The sequence below is a fragment of the Dermochelys coriacea genome, chromosome 11 (assembly GCF_009764565.3).
Source record: "Dermochelys coriacea isolate rDerCor1 chromosome 11, rDerCor1.pri.v4, whole genome shotgun sequence".
Classification (NCBI taxonomy): Eukaryota; Metazoa; Chordata; order Testudines; family Dermochelyidae; genus Dermochelys; species Dermochelys coriacea.
Window position 1 is genome coordinate 53,391,986 of NC_050078.2, and position 17,772 is coordinate 53,409,757.

At 45.7% G+C, this 17,772-nt stretch overlaps 1 protein-coding gene and 1 long non-coding RNA gene across 4 annotated transcripts in view; one reads left to right on the top strand and one right to left on the bottom strand.

Annotated features, from left to right (window-relative positions):
- HIBCH (3-hydroxyisobutyryl-CoA hydrolase) overlaps window positions 1–7,772 on the bottom strand; it is a 100,727-nt gene extending 92,955 nt beyond the window's left edge. The window contains exon 1 of one of the 3 annotated variants that reach the window (XR_006278058.1): window positions 7,566–7,736. Coding sequence is in view for 1 of the 3 variants with exons in the window: in XM_038421344.2 (XP_038277272.1) it covers window positions 7,566–7,606 (41 nt within the window). In the remaining 2 variants the exon portion in view is untranslated. Of the gene's footprint in view, window positions 1–1,930; window positions 2,133–7,565 lie in introns of those variants that run through there. The other 2 variants (XM_038421344.2, XM_043505470.1) reach the window with 2 other exon arrangements.
- Window positions 7,773–10,252: 2,480 nt separating this feature from the next.
- LOC122458029 lies at window positions 10,253–17,287 on the top strand. The gene is made up of 3 exons (XR_006277846.1): window positions 10,253–10,542; window positions 16,614–16,650; window positions 17,218–17,287. It is a non-coding gene; the product is annotated as an uncharacterized LOC122458029 (long non-coding RNA).
- The last annotated feature ends 485 nt before the right edge of the window (window positions 17,288–17,772 follow it).

Below are 17,772 nucleotides of genomic sequence, written 5' to 3' on the forward strand. Positions count from 1 at the left end.
TATCTTATATAACTTTTATACATGTACATGAATTGCCAATGTGGAATCAACCACATTATCAGTGTCCTAGTTTATACCACTTTCCTCATTTTATTCCCAATATTATCCTATTGTTGGCTTTTCCATACCTGAAGTTCATTAACAGAATATATTTAAAAGCATGCTGCCAACTACTTTTAGGCCTGAATTACATTTTGCAACAAGTGGGAATGTACAAAACCTAACATGAATGAGCTGCTGGAGGTGCTGCATGGCCTGGAGGAACAGATGCCTTGAGTTTCAGAGCCATCCGCTAATATCTATTTCCATCTGCAGTACAGAGCCCCTGACCAACACCCCCAGCCTCAGTAAAGGAAAAGGTACCCCCAAATCTCTTGAAAAATCAACAGGTATATATTTATCTGCTGTGGGCTCTACAAGTAGCTAAAAGACAGAGAGAACAGAGACTCTAGCCCCTTGGACAAAATGGCTAATTAGGGCACTGTGTCTGTGTTGGCCCTGCTGGAGAAAGTTGCTGCAGATACAATAGTATTGTGGCCTTGATATCTCCTGACTTCTCTCAATTAACTCTCTGCAAGCGCTGACAGGATAGGTAAATGAAAGAGAAGCAAGAATATCAACTCTGGAAGATCAGGTACAAGGAGTCTCTACCCAGGTGCAGAGAAGTCGAACAGACTTATCTTCTCTTAAATCTAAAGTGGCAGAACAATGAAAGTCACCACAATACTTTGAGAATTAAAGGAGTACCTGAAATAGCAGAAAGTGAAACCCCCTAGAATTTGTTCCCAGGCTCTTTTCAGAAGTGCTCAACCTAATGGATTATTTTAAATTTGACTTAGAGCACGCAGTTCCCTAATTCTTAAAGCCACCCTCAAATGCCAAATCTCATGTACTGATAATCAAACTTCTAATACTTACTATAAAAGAGGGAAAAATGCAGCTAGCTCAAAGGGGAGGACGACAGTTTGAGGGATACTAAGAAAATGATTTTGCAAAAGATGTGGCTGAAGAGACCAGACTTTAGAAGAGCTATGGAACTTGCCAAGTAATGAAGTTTCAAATATTGTATGAAGTTTCCCACTCAGTTCCATGTGAAGACATTGAAAAAGTGCCTCTTTCCCAAAGCCGTAAGACGCAGAAAGTTCACTGCAGCCTATTTAAAACAGTGGCTCTCAACCTTTCCAGACTACTGTCCCCCTTTCAGGAGTCTGATTTGTCTTGTGTACCCCAAGTTTCACCTCACTTAAACTACTTGCTTACAAAATCAGACATAAATACAAAAGTGTCACTGCACACTGTTACTGAAAAATTACTTGCTTTCTCATTTTTACCATATAATTTTAAAATCAATTGGAATATAAAGATTGTACTTACATTTCAGTGTACAAAGCAGTATAAACGAATTGTTATCTGTATGAAATTTTAGTTTTTACTGACTTCACTGGTGCTTTTTATGTGGCCTGTTGAAAAACTAAGCAAATATCTAGATGCACTGATATACCCCCTGGAAGACCTCAGCATATCACCAGAGGTACATATACCCCTGATTGTGAACCACTGATTTTAAAAACTGAGCACCCATTCCGTTTTACATAGGTTTACTTCTCAATTGTTATGTTGGCTCTACTTTCACAATAAACTTATTCAGTTCTGTGACTAACATACACGCTTGTTTGGGTTCTCTCCCTCTCCAAGCTCATACTTGATTGACTTTTGGAACATGTACATCAACTCTCATCCAATGGCTGAATTCGAAGCACCTGCAAGGCGTTAAAGGTACATCTCATCCCAATTTGATGTCATGGGAGTAAACTGACAGTGGAAAGGACTTATTTAAACTGTGTATTAGCAATAGTAAGAGCCTTTGCTCCTGTATTTATGTTGGAATTAAACATTTGACAACATCTCTACTAGACAAATCAATACATACTATTTGTTTGTGATTATACAAAATGTGTGTGTAAGCTCAGCAGTGAAGTACATCAAAGAGATGACCAGGGGATAGTGCAGATCCCTGTTGCTCAGCAGGAACTTGAGGGCTCCCATTCCATCTTTTAAAATAGTTCCCAATGGGAGACACTGTTGCATTGCCACACCCTACTGCTGGGGGTCCTCAAAGCCTAGCAGCTTGACATCATCGGTGAAAGATGGCTCTCCTCCCTGCAAGGCATCAGGCAAAGGCACACAGGACCTGAAGGATGTAGCTTCACCCCTTATAGGCAAACAAAACAGAGAAGACGACCAACACTGATTGCGGAGCTACATCAACCAGTAATTTCTGCCTTCCCTATCACCACTTACTTCCTCCCTCTCACCCTGTCCCTTTCCCTACCTCCCCTGCTTCCAGCCCCTGCTCCCTTCCTCTTCCACATCTCCATTTCTTCCCCCCCATCAACCCTTTCCCCATCCTAACACATTCTACAATATCAGACCCTCAGTACATGAACTTAGTCTTATACAGAAGAATCATTAGCTTAATCCGATTGTTAGCTATGCCCTTTGGTACAGACACTTGCAATCGGCAGGATCAGTCAGACTTCTCCCCTGTCAGTTATGCTCATTTAATATGAGGAAGGGAAAGTGAATGTTTGGTTGTAAACCAAAGGAACAGGGGCATGCAGCATTGGGAAAATAATTGCCACAGCAGACAGTGTTTCACTCAGAACACCACACTATATTACCAGTAGTCTGGTGTTTACTTTGGCAAACTGAAAAGATTATAGTTAACAGATTAATACACAGGAATATCCTTGACATACCAGTTAAGAAATATCACATTGGCAGAGTGCATACTCCCTTTCTATCGCCTTATGATGTGGTTACTACCTTGTATTACAGGAAATATAGTGCCTGTTAAAAATATAATTTAAATAGTGGATATCAGCAGAGCTCCGGGCCTGGATGGCATCTCCCTGGCCTACCCTCTCCAGAACTGATTAGTTGGGTTAGTTTAGTTAAGTGTTTCACAATGGCTGCTTTTTCATTGTGATTTACTTTTTAAGTGGTGAATGGAGAGATACCACTCAGGACAGAGTGGGAATGCGATGCCCTATACCAGAGGTTCTCAAACTTGGAGTTGGGGACGCCTCAGGTGGTCGCAAGTTTATTACATGGGGGGTTGGATCACTAGCTGTCAGCCTCCACCCCAAACCACACTTTTCATCCAGCATTTATAATGGTGTTAAATATATTAAAAAGTGTATTTAATTTATAAGGGGCGGGAGAGGTTGCACTCAGAGGCTTACTATGTGAAAGGGGTCACCAGTACAAAAGTTTGAGAACCACTGCCCTATACTAATATCTAAGACAACCAGTCATAGTTGATAATAAGCCAAGTTATATATGTTATGTGGTTTTATGTTTTTGCTTTAATCTGGCTGTGTTCTTCCCTCTCCTGAGCCTCTCAGATCCCCTTACTACCGCTACTCTTCCTACTTCTCTCTTGACCAAAAACATGCAGGAAAATTACACCCTACCTGACTGACTTGCATCAAGCATCTGGAGGTGGTTGCAACTAATACTAATGCCTCTGCCTTATTCCCTGAAGCATCTGGCAAGGTAATCCAAAAATCTGTGGAATAAGTGTCTGAGGCATTTCATCTGTAGACTCTCCCACCTCATGGAATTCTGTGCAGGGCGTAGGTTGGAGTGCAGTAGAGCACATGACACAAGCACTGTCACCCTTGTTTGTAAGGCCACACGTGACAAAAATAATTAACATCGCCAAATGGTCCTCCAGTTCAGTTTTATTTCCTAGAATGTAAAGGGACTCAACACTCCACTTTAAAAGAAAGTGTACTCATTATTAAAGAAAGCAAAGGTAGATATGTGGTGGTTTTGCTGCAGAAGAGACACTTGACGTTGGATCATATTAAAGAAGTTCTGTATTAAAATCACAAATGAGTTTGATTCCCAATAGTTTAAATTCCAGGGTATTATTAATTGAGGTCTCTTGGTTTTTGGTACTGTTTCTCTCCCTCTGTGTGAAACTTGCAAGCTGCTAATTGTGTTAGTACAGATTTAATAATTTTATTAAGATAATGTTCTAAGAGTCTGTTCTCAAAGCAATACTCTGTAACAACAGAAACAGCACCGAGATTCCCCACCCTTTTGTTGTATTCATCTCGCTTTGTTAACAAGTGTGATTAAAACCGAGATAGAGGATGTATGTGGATGGATGCTTGGTGTGGATAATAACTGAATGATCAGGGAGGTGCCAGCCTAAGAATCCAGTGTCCATCGGCTGAAGGCGGCGTCAAGTGGAAATAACCAGAGGACCCCCGGAGGGCAGACTGGAATCCACCTAACAGCCTTAAGAATGGGAGAACCAAAGAACAAGATAACATCTGGCAGCACGGAGCCATCAGGAATGTGCCATCTGCTGATTGATTCAGCAACAGCATGATGAAGCAATTCCCATAGACTGGCATAGGAAAAAATTCCTATAAAAATGGACTCTAGAAAGTGAAAACTTTGGGGTCTGATTCGGCAAACCAACTTCCAGGAACGTCAGATGAGCATCTGACAAGGCCCTGCTCCCTCCTCATGTCCAGGCCACCTGGCCAGGGACTTGGCATGAGCAACTCTAAGGCTGGTAACTATGATAACAACCCTGCGGAACGTGTGTGTGTGTGTGTGTGTGTGTGTGTGAGAGAGAGAGAGAGAGAGAGAATAAATATGAAATTGAATGGAATGTTATAGCTCTAACTAACTGCTTACTAGGATTCTTTCTGTATTCACAATAAATGTGGCATTTTGCCTTTTCTCCTTTAAGATCCTGCTGGTTTTTATTTTATTGGTATAACATTGACACTAATTAGAATGACTGCATAGGAAAAACAAGGCCTTGATGTTTCTCATCCAAATACAGAAGAGAATCCATACACTTCCATAAAGCAATGGCAGTAACAGTCTGAGTCACTTTCACTGGATCAGGGCAGATTTTTAATCTGTAAAACGCCATAAATGGATCTGAACTAATCATTGCTTATATGCAATCTTCTATAGGTCTTTTACTAAAATATATAGAGAACTCCATTGAGTAGCAGCCGTGTTAGTCTGTATTCGCAAAAAGAAAAGGAGTACTTGTGGCACCTTAGAGACTAACAAATTTATCTGAGCACAAGCTTTCGTGAGCTACAGCTCACTTCATCGGATGCATCCGATGAAGTGAGCTGTAGCTCACGAAAGCTTGTGCCCAGATAAATTTGTTAGTCTCTAAGGTGCCACAAGTACTCCTTTTCTTTTATAGAGAATTCCGTATCTCTATTCCGTTTCCTGGGGATTTTGATCAAATGCTTGATCCTCTTGGGAACAAATCTCATTCTCAGGGACATTACCCCACCAAAACTAGAATGACCCTAGAATTGCACATTGAAGACATGAATATATAATCACCAGATATCAGTCTCAATGGAAAGGGACTATACATATTTTCCCTGCCACATGGGTCCTATTCCCACATAATTTCTTTTTGGCCTCCAGGGACTTGGTTAATTCTCTAATTAACTCCTCCATTAATTGCTTTCTCTGATCTTACCACTATAATTCTTCAGATAACAGCCCCAGGTGAGAAACAGCCCCATAGATGGAGATTTTTTCCACTTTTATCCATTCCCCACTTCAAAATTTTTATTTTATTGTTTTCTATTTTAAGGGTATTCATTTCTGCCATGAATAATTGGCAAGTGTCCCAAAATGCAGGTTGAGTTTTAAAAGTTAAATGCTGCAGGTTGCTGCCCCCACCCCAGGATAATTTTAATCATAGATATGTAGGACTAAAAGTGACCTTAGGAGGTCATCTAGTCCATCTGTCAATACTGAGGAAGGATTAAGTACACCTAGACCATCCCTGACTGGGGTTTTACTTCTTTAGGCAAGGATTCCCCATCCTCCTAAAGTAGCCTGTTCCAGTGCTTAACTATACTTATAGTAAGTTTTTCTTAATATCCAACCTAAAACTCCCTTGTTGCAAACTAAACCAGTTACTACTTGTCCTATGCTCAGTGGACATGGAGAACAATTGATCGATGTCCTCTTTATAGCAACCTTTTCCAGTTCCACTGGACTCTCTAGAACTTATCCACATCTTTTTTAAAGTGTGGTGCCCCAAAATGGACAGAATACTGCACCTTTGAAGCCTCACCAGCGCCAAGTAGAGCAGAACAATACAACTACTTCCTATGTGTTGCACACGATAACCTGTTAATAGTTCCCAGAATGACATTTACCTATTTAGCTACAGCATAACATTGCTGACTCTCCTTCAATTTGATTCATTATAACCTCCAAGTCCTCTTTTGCAGTACCACTGCCTATCCAGTTATTCTCCATTTTGTATTTGTGTATTTGATTTTTCCCCCTTCTTAAGCAAAATACTCTACACTTGCCTCTATTGTATTTAATCTTTTTGATTGCAGACCAATTCTCCAATTTATCAACATTTTAAATTCTAATCCTGTCCTACAAAGTGCTTACAACACCTCTCAAGATGGTAACATCTACAAATGTTAAAAGTACAGCTCTACTCTGTAAACCAAATCATTGTGAAAATATTGAATAGAACTAGACCCAGGGAATCCATGTGCTATGTCCATCCAGTTTGACAGCAAACTATTCATTATTATGATGAGTGTTGCAACTAGTTATGCACTCACATATAGTAATTTAAGCAAGACCATATTTCCCTAGTTTGCTTATGAGATTATCACACAGGACTGTGTCAAAAACATTAAAGTCAAGAGATCACATCTACTGCTTCTCATATCCACTAGGCCAATTACCCTGTCAAAGAAACAAGTTAAAATTGTTTCAACATGATTGTTCTTGACAAATCTTTGTTGGCTATTATTAATTACCCTCCACATCCCTACAAACTGACTGCTTAATAATTTTTTTCTATTAATCTTTCCAGGTATTGAAGTTACATGGCCTATTATTCCCTAGGTCCTTTGTTAACCTTTTTTAAAGAGAGGTGCTATGTTTGCCATTCTCCAGGACTACTGCAAGAACTCAAACGTGTGGCCTACAACGCCTAATTGTAACTAACTAAAATTTGCACAGCATAAAAAGAAAAAAGTTATCTTCTACGGACTCCTCATTATTAAGTAGTGGGAAGATCTGTTGTGGCTGATTCTTTTAAACGGCACTTCCCTAAAACAAGCCAGACTGTTAAGGGCCAACTGTAAGATTATGTGGCCTGGCACGGACACAAACTGGTAACACTTTTCCATGTCAGACGGTGCTGGATGGCTTCATCCCTGAAGGAGCCTGACCCACAGGTGTCCTCTCCTTGCCATAGAAAGGAGATGGGGACTCACCAAGGGGCAGTGGCTCGGACCGGGCAGGGGCGGGAGGGCTCTCTAGGGAGCTACAGGAGGCCACCTCCCGCTCTGGTCCCGGGGCGGGTCAGTGACAACGGACGAGAAGAGCGCTCTGCACCCACTCATCTAGGGCCATGTGTGACCGTCGCATGACCAGGGACAGGCACCCAAAGGACCTGGGGGGCGGGGTGACCGTGACACACCCAGCCGCGCCCCTCCCTGCCGGTGTCCCGCTCGCTTTACCTGGGGAGCTGCCTCACCACCAGACCCATGTGCGGCCCCATCCCCAGTAGGCAACGAGAAACCGCGACCTCCCCGCGCCGGCCAGTACGGCGCAGCCCACGTGCGTCACCCAACCGCGCCACCACGGCGCGGACCGGAAACAAGAAAGAACCACGCCCAGCGGAAGCCACAGGAAGCGGAAGTGACGTGCAGGCTTGTGGCGCTAGCGTTGCCCGGTGCACGGGCGGCGCGGCCCCGTGAGAGGCGGAGGGGGAGTGCGGCCCCCACCCACTGCTCTCGCGCTCCCTATCCACGTGATCCCGCAGCCAGCCCTGCTCCGCTCAACACCCCGACCCAGCCACGCCCAGCCCGTGTCCCCCCCGAACACCCCGGACCCAGCCCCGCCCAGCCCTAGCGTCCCCCCGACACCCCGACCCAGCCCCGCCCCGCCCTAGCGTCCCCCCCGACACCCCGACCCAGCCCCGCCCCGCCCTAGCGTCCCCCCGACACCCCGACCCAGCCCCGCCCCGCCCTAGCGTCCCCCCGACACCCCGACCCAGCCCCGCCCCGCCCTAGCGTCCCCCCGACACCCCGACCCAGCCCCGCCCCGTCCTAGCGTCCCCCCCGACACCCCGACCCAGCCCCGCCCCGCCCTAGCGTCCCCCCGACACCCCGACCCAGCCCCGCCCCGCCCTAGCGTCCCCCCCGACACCCGACCCAGCCCCGCCCCGCCCTAGCGTCCCCCCCGACACCCCGACCCAGCCCCGCCCCGCCCCGCCCTAGCGTCCCCCCCGACACCCCGACCCAGCCCCGCCCCGCCCTAGCGTCCCCCCCGACACCCCGACCCAGCCCCGCCCCGCCCTAGCGTCCCCCCCGAACACCCCGACCCAGCCCCGCCCCGCCCTAGCGTCCCCCCGACACCCCGACCCAGCCCCGCCCCGCCCTAGCGTCCCCCCGACACCCCGACCCAGCCCCGCCCCGCCCTAGCGTCCCCCCGACACTCCGACCCAGCCCCGCCCAGCCCTAGCGTCCCCCCGACACCCCGACCCAGCCCCGCCCCGCCCTAGCGTCCCCCCCGAACACCCTGACCCAGCCCCGCCCCGCCCTAGCGTCCCCCCGACACTCCGACCCAGCCCCGCCCAGCCCTAGCGTCCCCCCGACACCCCGACCCAGCCCCGCCCCGCCCTAGCGTCCCCCCGACACCCTGACCCAGCCCTAGTGTCTCCCCCAACACCCCGACCCAGCCCTACTGTGCCATCCCCCACCAACACCCTGACCCAACCACACCCAGCCCTGGTGTCCCTTGCCCCCCACAACACCCCAACCCAGCCACGCCCAGCCCTGGTGATGTTCTCCCCCCCCACCAACACCCCAACCCAGCCACACCCAGCCCTGGTGTCCCCCCAACACCCTGCCCCAGCCCTGCCCCGCCACCATCAACACCAACTCAGCCACACCCAACCCTGATGTCCCCCCCAACACCCTGACCCAGCCACACCCAGCCCTGTTCCCCCCAAACACCTTGACCCAGCCCAACCGAGCCCTGCTCCCACCAGCACCCTGACCAAGCCCTGCTCCCCCCAAACACTCTGACCCAGCCCCCGAACACCCTGACCCAGCCACAGCCAGCCTTGCTCCCCCAACACTCTGATCCAGTCCCACTGCCCCAACACCCCACCCCAACCAAGCCCTGTTTTCTTCAACACCCTGATGCAGCCCTGCCGTCCCCAACACCCTGACCCAGCCACAGCCAGTCCTTCTGCCCCCAACACTCTGACCTAGCCCTGCTCTCACCAGCACCCCGACCCAGCCACACCCAGTCCTGCTTCCACCAATACCTCACCCCGACCGAGCCCTGCTTCTACCAGTGCCGTGCTCAACCCTGTTGCTTCCAATTCCCAACCTTACTCACCCCCAAACCACTCAACACCCAAATCTACTCTCCCCCCCCATACTCCAACAACACCCAGCCCTGTTCCCCCTGCACCCAGACTGAGTGCTGTTCCCAACATACACCCCAGTTCTCAGAACCAGTGCTGCTCCCACACAGATACCCCACCTAATTACCCACCCATACTTAGTGCTGGTGCTTCATCTACACTCACACTGTGCACTGCTCACCCACACATTTCCACACCAGTGGTGTTTCCTTCCTCCCCCAACACACTCTATGCTGCTTCTGTGCACATTCTTACACCCAACCCTACTGACCCACGCACACATATACTCTGATCTCCTAGTATGTCCCATTTCCTCCTGCAGTACTCCCCATTAAGTTTTGAAACATTTTCTAAAGCTCACCCTGACCTAGCATAGGCATCCAATGTAAAGGGACCAAATTCCTCTATCAACCCTCTGCTTCACATCCACTTCCCTTCTTTTCCCATCTCTACCAGAGTATACTGATCAATATCCCTTATCACACAACCCACTCTGCAGGTGATGTTTTTCTATCAATCACCTTTAGCACTTTCCCATGAGGAATAGGAATATTTGCAACTGTGGGAGAATCCAGTGCCTTCCCCATGACTTGTTAAGAACAGGCTTTAAGGATAAGGTGAGAGGGTTCCTCACTGAGCAACATTAATAGGTCCTGATTCCTGCTGCTACTGAACAGCTGAGGAATAGTAGGTAGATCTGCTCTCTTGTGTGGAGAATATATTATGGGGAAACAGCAGACAGCCAGCCCTGGTTTCCCTAATGGCAAACAGGATTACATAGGGCCTGGTATGTCTCCCATCTCAGTAGAGAAGTCTTGAAGAAGCCCTTCAAATTGGTTGCAATTCAATTTGAGCACATGATGAATGCTAGCTAAGTGCTGGTATACAGGCTCAAGGTCACTGAAAATAGACTTAATTGAAGAAGTTTTAGCTACCTAGCTATACCATTGTCATCACTGTCACAGCTGACGGGGGAGTTTGAACGCATTGAATCTGTATTTACTAAGAGCACAAACATAGCCCCATCCTCACTGTCATAGGAGTGGTCTGTAAAAGAGGTATAGAGTATGTCTTGTCTTCTGCTTAGATTGTAAGATTTTTGAGCTGGGGACTATCTTTTTCATTCTGTGTTTGTACAGGACCTAGTATAATGTGGTCCTGCTCTGTGACAGCTGCTGCAGTCACACAAATAATGAATGCTACTGCTCATATGTAAATAGTTAATAGAAGATGGTGCTTATGAGTATGCAGAACTTGTGCTCTGCAAATGGCTTCTCATGTACACCTTGTTAGCATGATGCAGTTCTTTGCATGAAGTCAAAAGCAAAAATGTTTTTACTCCTTTTATTCAGCATTACTGTGTTTGAACATTATCTCAAAACACAATTCAAACGGGGATCTCTCTGAACTGGCTTTGAGAGTGAATAGGGCTGCACCAGTTTCCAAAATCGTATGAGAGACATTGTAGAGGCTAATAGTGAGTACAGGTTTTTTTAAAGTGGTTTTGAACATAGTATTGCCCTGTCTAGAAAAGGCAGCTGCAAATGTTTTAACCGGTTTGGGGATGGGAGTCTACTAGAACAGAGTTTTAAAATGATTTTCAAACATGATTTACATCTTTGGTGAGATTAGGAACTTGGGTGATGACTCTGCAATGAGGTCCATGTAGGTGGATCTCTGCTGTCCAGTAGATTCCCATTGATTGCCCATATGGAGATCACTGCAGGACTGGATTTATCCTTGGTGTCCCACCACTCACCTTAAAATAGAAAAAAAAATAAAGTTTAAGGAAAACTTTGGGGTGATTTATATCTTTTTGCTTTCTACAGGATGGAATCAGAACTGTATAACTGGGTTCACAGGCCTTACCCTGCCAACAGCTAACAAAGATTCTCCTTTATCTCAAATAATACGGGCCTGTGCTTCCAGTGGAGGAAAATGTTATCCCACTGCCACTATGAAGTTCCAAGTAGCCATACAGTCCTGTGTAAAAAGAGCTGTAAAGTCCTAGGTGTCCATGTTTTTGTTATAATAATATAGTAAAAATAATTTAGTAATCACTTTGAGGTCTTCTCAGTGCTGGTCTCTAACAAATAAGTGTGAAGGATCTACACCAACGTTATGTTAACACTTTGAGTGAGAATATTAGTATTAGAGTTTAAAAGTGTGTGAGAGAGATTGCGGGGTAGGTGAAACTGCAGTTCATGACTTGGGAACATATCAACATATCTTGATCAACATGTCTTGATCCAACTTCGTTTTAAAAACTTACAATAAGATTTGTTTTCCAGGATAAAAATCCACCTCAAAAACACTAAAAGACTCTAGATGGCAGACTTGGTTTTCGTTTCTGAAAATGTCAGCCCCTACTTGCAGTGGCACCATCTATAATAGCATTTCTGTTGCAATTTCTTTCTCTGAATGTTTTAAATTCAATTGTAAATAACCGACTAAAACTTGACATAAAAGAGGATGAAGTAAATTTCTGTAATACGGACTGTTAACAAACTAGGGCCCCACTCCTGTTATGCAAAGACAGACCGCTGCACCAACATGGAGCCCCATTTTCATTTTGCAGGCACCAGGGGGACTGCCCACATGGAACCATTTGCAAGATATCAGGGTCTACATTTGGCCATAAATTATATTATTATTAAAAATGCAGCCTGTTAATCTATTTTGAGTGTATAAAACATCAATATTCTGCCTCTCAATACAGTACAATTAGAAATAGGCCCAAACCAAAACACCATAACTGAATGCCCCCAAAGTTTGGAGGAGTTCAAGATCTGAACTCAGATCTCCATCCATGCTTTAAAAATGACTTCTCTGTAAATGGACCAAACTTAAACATACCTGAATTATGGCGAGTTTGATATCCAGCTAATATTTTACACTTATATGACACCTTCCATCTGAGAGTCTGTATAGTTTACAGACGTGTATTTAGCCTTACAATATCTCTTTGAGATAGGTAAATGCTATCCGTTGTTATTCCCATTGTACAGCTGAGGAAATATAGACTCAGAGACTGGCTCAAAATTATAGAAATGTGCTGGAGGGGACTTTTGGGAGCTCTCGGAAGCCCATTATTAAAGCAAAGGGGAGGATTGTGTTCAATACAAGGTCACACAGGATATCTTTGTTAGGTCCAGGAGTAGAAGCCTAGGATCTGATTCTTTTCTAACTTACACTGATTTTTACGCAAGTGTGACCCAATTGGCTTCAGTACAGTTATTTGAGATTAATACTAGTGTAAATGATGGGACTTTGAGCCCCTGGTCTCCCATCTCCTAATCCGGTGAACTGCTCACAGCTCCATATCAGAATTTTGCACCTTGAACCAGACTGGGTGGTAGGCTATGCAAAGAGTGAGGTTCCACAAAGCATTTTCTTATCCATGGTTTCCATTACATTCCATGTTGGTAAAATCCCATGGGAAGCAAGTCCAAGGGGAAAAACAATTGACGACAGTTGACAGTTTTTCAAAGAGACATTATTAAGGGCACAAGAGCAAACTACCCCACTGCATAGGAAAGATAGGAAGTATGGCAAGAGACCACCCTGGCTTAACCAGGAGGTCTTCAATGATCTAAAACTCAGAAAAGAGTCCTACAAAAAGTGGAAACTCGGTCAAATTACAAGGATGACTATAAACAAATAACACAAGTATATAGGGACAAAATTAGAAAAGTCAAGACACAAAGTGAGATTAAACTAGCTAGGGACATAAAAGGAAACAAGAAAACATTCTACAAATACATTGGAAACAAGAGGAAGACCAAGGACAGAGTAGGCCCATTACTCAATGACGGGGGAAAGACAATAACAGAAAATGTGGAAAATGCAGAGGTGCTTAATGACTTCTGTGTTTCGGTTTTCACCAAGAAGGTTGGTGGCAATTGGACGTCTAACATAGCGAATGCCAGTGAAATGAGGTAGGATCAGAGTCTAAAATACAGAAAGAACAAGTCAAAAATTACTTAGACAAGTTAGATGTCTTCAAATCACCAGGACCTGATGAAATGCATCCTAGAATACTCAAGGAGTTGACTGAGGAGATATCTGAGCCATTAGCAATTATCTTTGAAGATTCATGGAAGACAGGAGACATTCCAGAAGACTGGAAAAGGGCAAATATAGTGCCCATATATAAAAAGGGAAATAAGAACAACCTGGGAATTGCAGACCAGTCAGCTTAACTTCTGTACATGGAAAGAAAATGAAGCAAATAATTAAGCAATCAATTTGCAAACACCTCGAACAGTGGTTCCCAAACTTGTTCCTCCACTTGTGCAGGGAAAGCCCCTCCCGGGCCAAGCCAGTTTGTTTACCTGCCGCGTCCACAGGTTTGGCCGATTGCAGCTCCCAGTGGCTGTAGTTCACTGCTCCAGGCCAATGGGATCTGTTTGAAGTGGCACGGGCTAAGGGACGTGCTGGCCACTGCATCCAGCAGCTCCCATTGGCCTGGAGCAGCAAACCGCAGTCAGTGGGAACCACGATTGGCCGAACCTGCGTACACAGCAGGTAAACAAACTGGCCCAGCCTGGCAGGGGCTTTCCCTGAACAAGTGGCAGAACAAGTTTGGGAGCCACTGACCTAGAAGATAATAAGGTGATAAATAACAGTCAGCATTGATTTGTCAAGAACAAATCATGTCAAACCAACCTGATAGCTTTCTTTGACAAGTTAACAAGCCTTGTAGATGTGGGGAGTGGTAGATGTGGTATATCTTGACTTTAGTAAGGCTTTTCATACTGTCTTTCATGACCTTCTCATAAACAAAATAGGGAAATAAAACCTAGATGGAGCTACTATAAAGTGGGTGCATAACTGGTTGGAAAATTGTTCCCAGAGAGTAATTATCAGTGGTTCACAGTCATGCTGGAAGGGCATAATGAGTGGGGTCCCGCAGGGATCGGTTCTGGGTCCGGTTCTGTTCAATATCTTCGACTCAGTGCCAGGCACCCTCACCACTGACAGGGCCCTGGCCTGGGATCTGATGGAGCAGGCAGGGCCCAGGTCCCCCTACTCTGGCTGCCACACCTCCCCCCTGGTTGTGGCCCACATACCCCAATGGGCCACCAGGTCTTACTGCCCTGAGGACCTGGGGAATCTCTATGGACTCTGGCCGCCAGCCAGGCCTTACTGCCCTGAGGACCCAGGGTATCTCTGTGAACTCTGGCTGCTAGGCCTTGCTGCCCTACTGAGAAGGGCATTGACGTAGGTCATGAGACTCTAACACCCTGCGGATCAGGGCGATTACATAGACTCCGGCCTTACAGTCTTGCAGATCAGGGAAACTCTATTGACTTTACCTCTTAGGTCTCACTGCTTAGAGACAGAGGGCAGGTCGAAGGACGGGGTGAACTCACCCCGTACTGGATGGGATCTCCCCACCCCCTCACAGGTGCCAAAAAAAATTAAGTTAAAATGTATTTACTAGTATGTTCTTCAGACTGTTTGTCAGGTGCTGTTTTCATAACTAAATAAAACCCTTTTATTTTGAATGAGATTCATCTTTATTAGTTTACAACACATGGTGTACAGTGTCTGCTGGTGTTGTCAGTTAGCTTGCCTTGTGCATGGCCTTTCCGTGGGCTGTCCAGCTCTGCGCAGAGAGCTGGTTCAGCAGACCTCAATAGTCTTACCCAGCCCAACGCTGTTCAAGCTGCTCAGTCCTTCTGTCCTTGAAGCTTCGAAGTTATTAGTAGATAGTACAGCATGTTAATTCAGCAGACCTTAATGTTACTCATAAAGAAAGACCACAGGCACAGTTCAGTGGCAAGGGTGCTCGACCAAGTTTATTGTAAACAGAGCATGGTCCTAGTGCCCTAGCTCTGTGGTTACAGACACAGTAACACAAGTATGACCATTACAGTGCTTCGGCTCAGTCAGCAGCATCAATGATTTAGATAATGGCATAGAGAGTACACTTATGAAGTTTGCAGATGATACCAAGCTGGGAGGGGTTGCAAGTGCTTTGAAGGATAGTATTAAAATTCAAAATGATCTGGACAAACTGGAGAAATGATCTGAAGTAAATATTATGCAATTCAATAAGGACAAATGCAAAGTACTCCACTTAGGAAGGAACAATCAGTTGCACACATACAAAAGGGGAAATGAAAAGGAGTACTTGTGGCACCTTAGAGACTTCCTAGGAAGGAGTACTACAGAAAGGAATCTGGGGGTCAGAGTGGATCTCAAGCTAAATATGAGTTCACAGTGTAATGCTGTTGCAAAAAAAGCAAACTTCATTCTGGGATGTATTAGCAGGAATATTGTAAGCAATCATGAGAAGCAATTCTTCCGCTCTATTCCACGATGATTAGGCCTCAACGGGAGTATTGTGTCCAGTTCTGGGCGCCACATTTCAGGAAAGATGTGGACAAATTGGAGAAAGTCCAGAGAAGAGCAACAAAAATTATTAAAGGTCTAGAAAACCTGACTTATGAGGGAAGATTGAAAAAATTGGGTTTGTTTAGTCTGGAGATGAGAAGACTTGAAGAGGGGACATGATAACAGTTTTCAAGTACATAAAAGGTTGTTACAAGGAAGAGGGAGAAAAATTGTTCTTCTTAACCTCTGAGGCTAGGACAAGAAGCAATAGGCTTAAATTGCAGCAAGCGTGGTTTAGGTTGGACATTAGGAAAAACTTCCTAGCTGTCAGAGTGATTAAGCACTGGAATAAATTGCCTAGGGAGGTTGTGGAATCTCCATCATTGGGAAGTTTTAAGAGCAGGTTGGACAAACACCTGTCAGGGATGGACTAGATCCGTGGTCTCCAAACTGGGGTGCGCGAGATGATCCCAGGGGCTGTGCGGCAGCAGGAGCGCCACTGGATGGCACTCTGCCATTTTTTTTCTTCGGCGGCAGCTCTGCACGTCCACGGCTGGTGTTCCTCTCCAGTGGCACATCTGCAGCAGGTCTTCTGGTCTTCAACCTGGGGATGCCCGAGCCAAAAAGTTTGGAGACCACTGGTTTAGATAATACTTAGTCCTGCCTTGAGTGCAGGGGACTGGACTAGTTGACCTCTTGAGGTCCCTTCCAGTTCTATGATTCTGTGTCTGAGGTGCTGGGACTCGGAGCAGAGAATATGTAGCATGTTTTTCTTGTTTTTACATAGGAAGAAGGTGGAAACAGCAACACGATCAAGGGGACAGGTGTGTGTGTGCAAGGAAAGCCTCTGTGAGGGCAGAGTGACAGAAGAAGCTGGTCTTTGTGAGGCTGTTCTCACATTTTTTCAAAAAAATGTGTTATACCAATACTGGCTTCAGCCCATCTCTAAACACATATAATTGGTAGTCTTCCTCCAAAAACACTTTGCAGAGAGAAATGTCAGAGAGAAAATACCTTACAGAGCCAGGTCCACTGACTCCTACAAGCAGAAATAGGAAAAAATACAATGGGGAGGATGGAGTTGTACAAGAAGGAATACATTGTACTGTAACCCTTTCACCTCTGAATTTATGGGCCAGGTGATACTGTCAGTGGAAGGGGTGTGGGAGAGCCTTAGCAACTGGGAAAAAGGACTGCTGAGGAAGAAGAGAACCCCTAGTAGCCACTTCAGATATTTACAGTGGGTGGATATTTGGTGAGGGGGAGAGCCATGGTAAGAAGGAAGGGCAAGTTGTATTTATCCCACTGAGATGAGGGTTCTGAGAGTCTCATCAGGGTTCTCAAAGTTTGGGAGAAAATGCAATTATGGGAGGACTCATGCGTAAATGCAGAGAAGAATACAGTTCCAGCAGCTAAATGTAACTCCTGGGATTTAGCAGGAGGGTTCCAGCAGCAGCTGGATTATTATTAGGATTGTCACCTACATACTAATGATTAATAACATACACCTATATATTATCTATATATCCCTATATATTACCTATATATAACATACACCTATATTGTACTAGCAGTGCTGACCGGAGCCACCAGGATCCGTTTTCGACTGGGTGTTCCGGTTGAAAACTGAACTCCTGGCAATCCTACTTGTTAACCTCAATAGAGAGGCCAAGGACTAAAGGCCCAATTCTGCTCCACTGAAGTCAATGGCAAATCTCCCACTGACTTCAGTGGGAGCAGGAACAGGTCCTAAGTGGACTGTGGAAATTGAACTATTACATTCCCTAAAAGTGACCCTCGCCCAGGGAAGAGTTAAGGGACACTGGGAGACTAGTATGGTAGGGGGAAGCCTTTGCCTGTACTTTAATAATCCTGTGGCCAGGGAACTGCAGTCTCCAGAGCTTTTAGTCTAACACCTTTCACAAATGTTAAATTCACTTCATTTT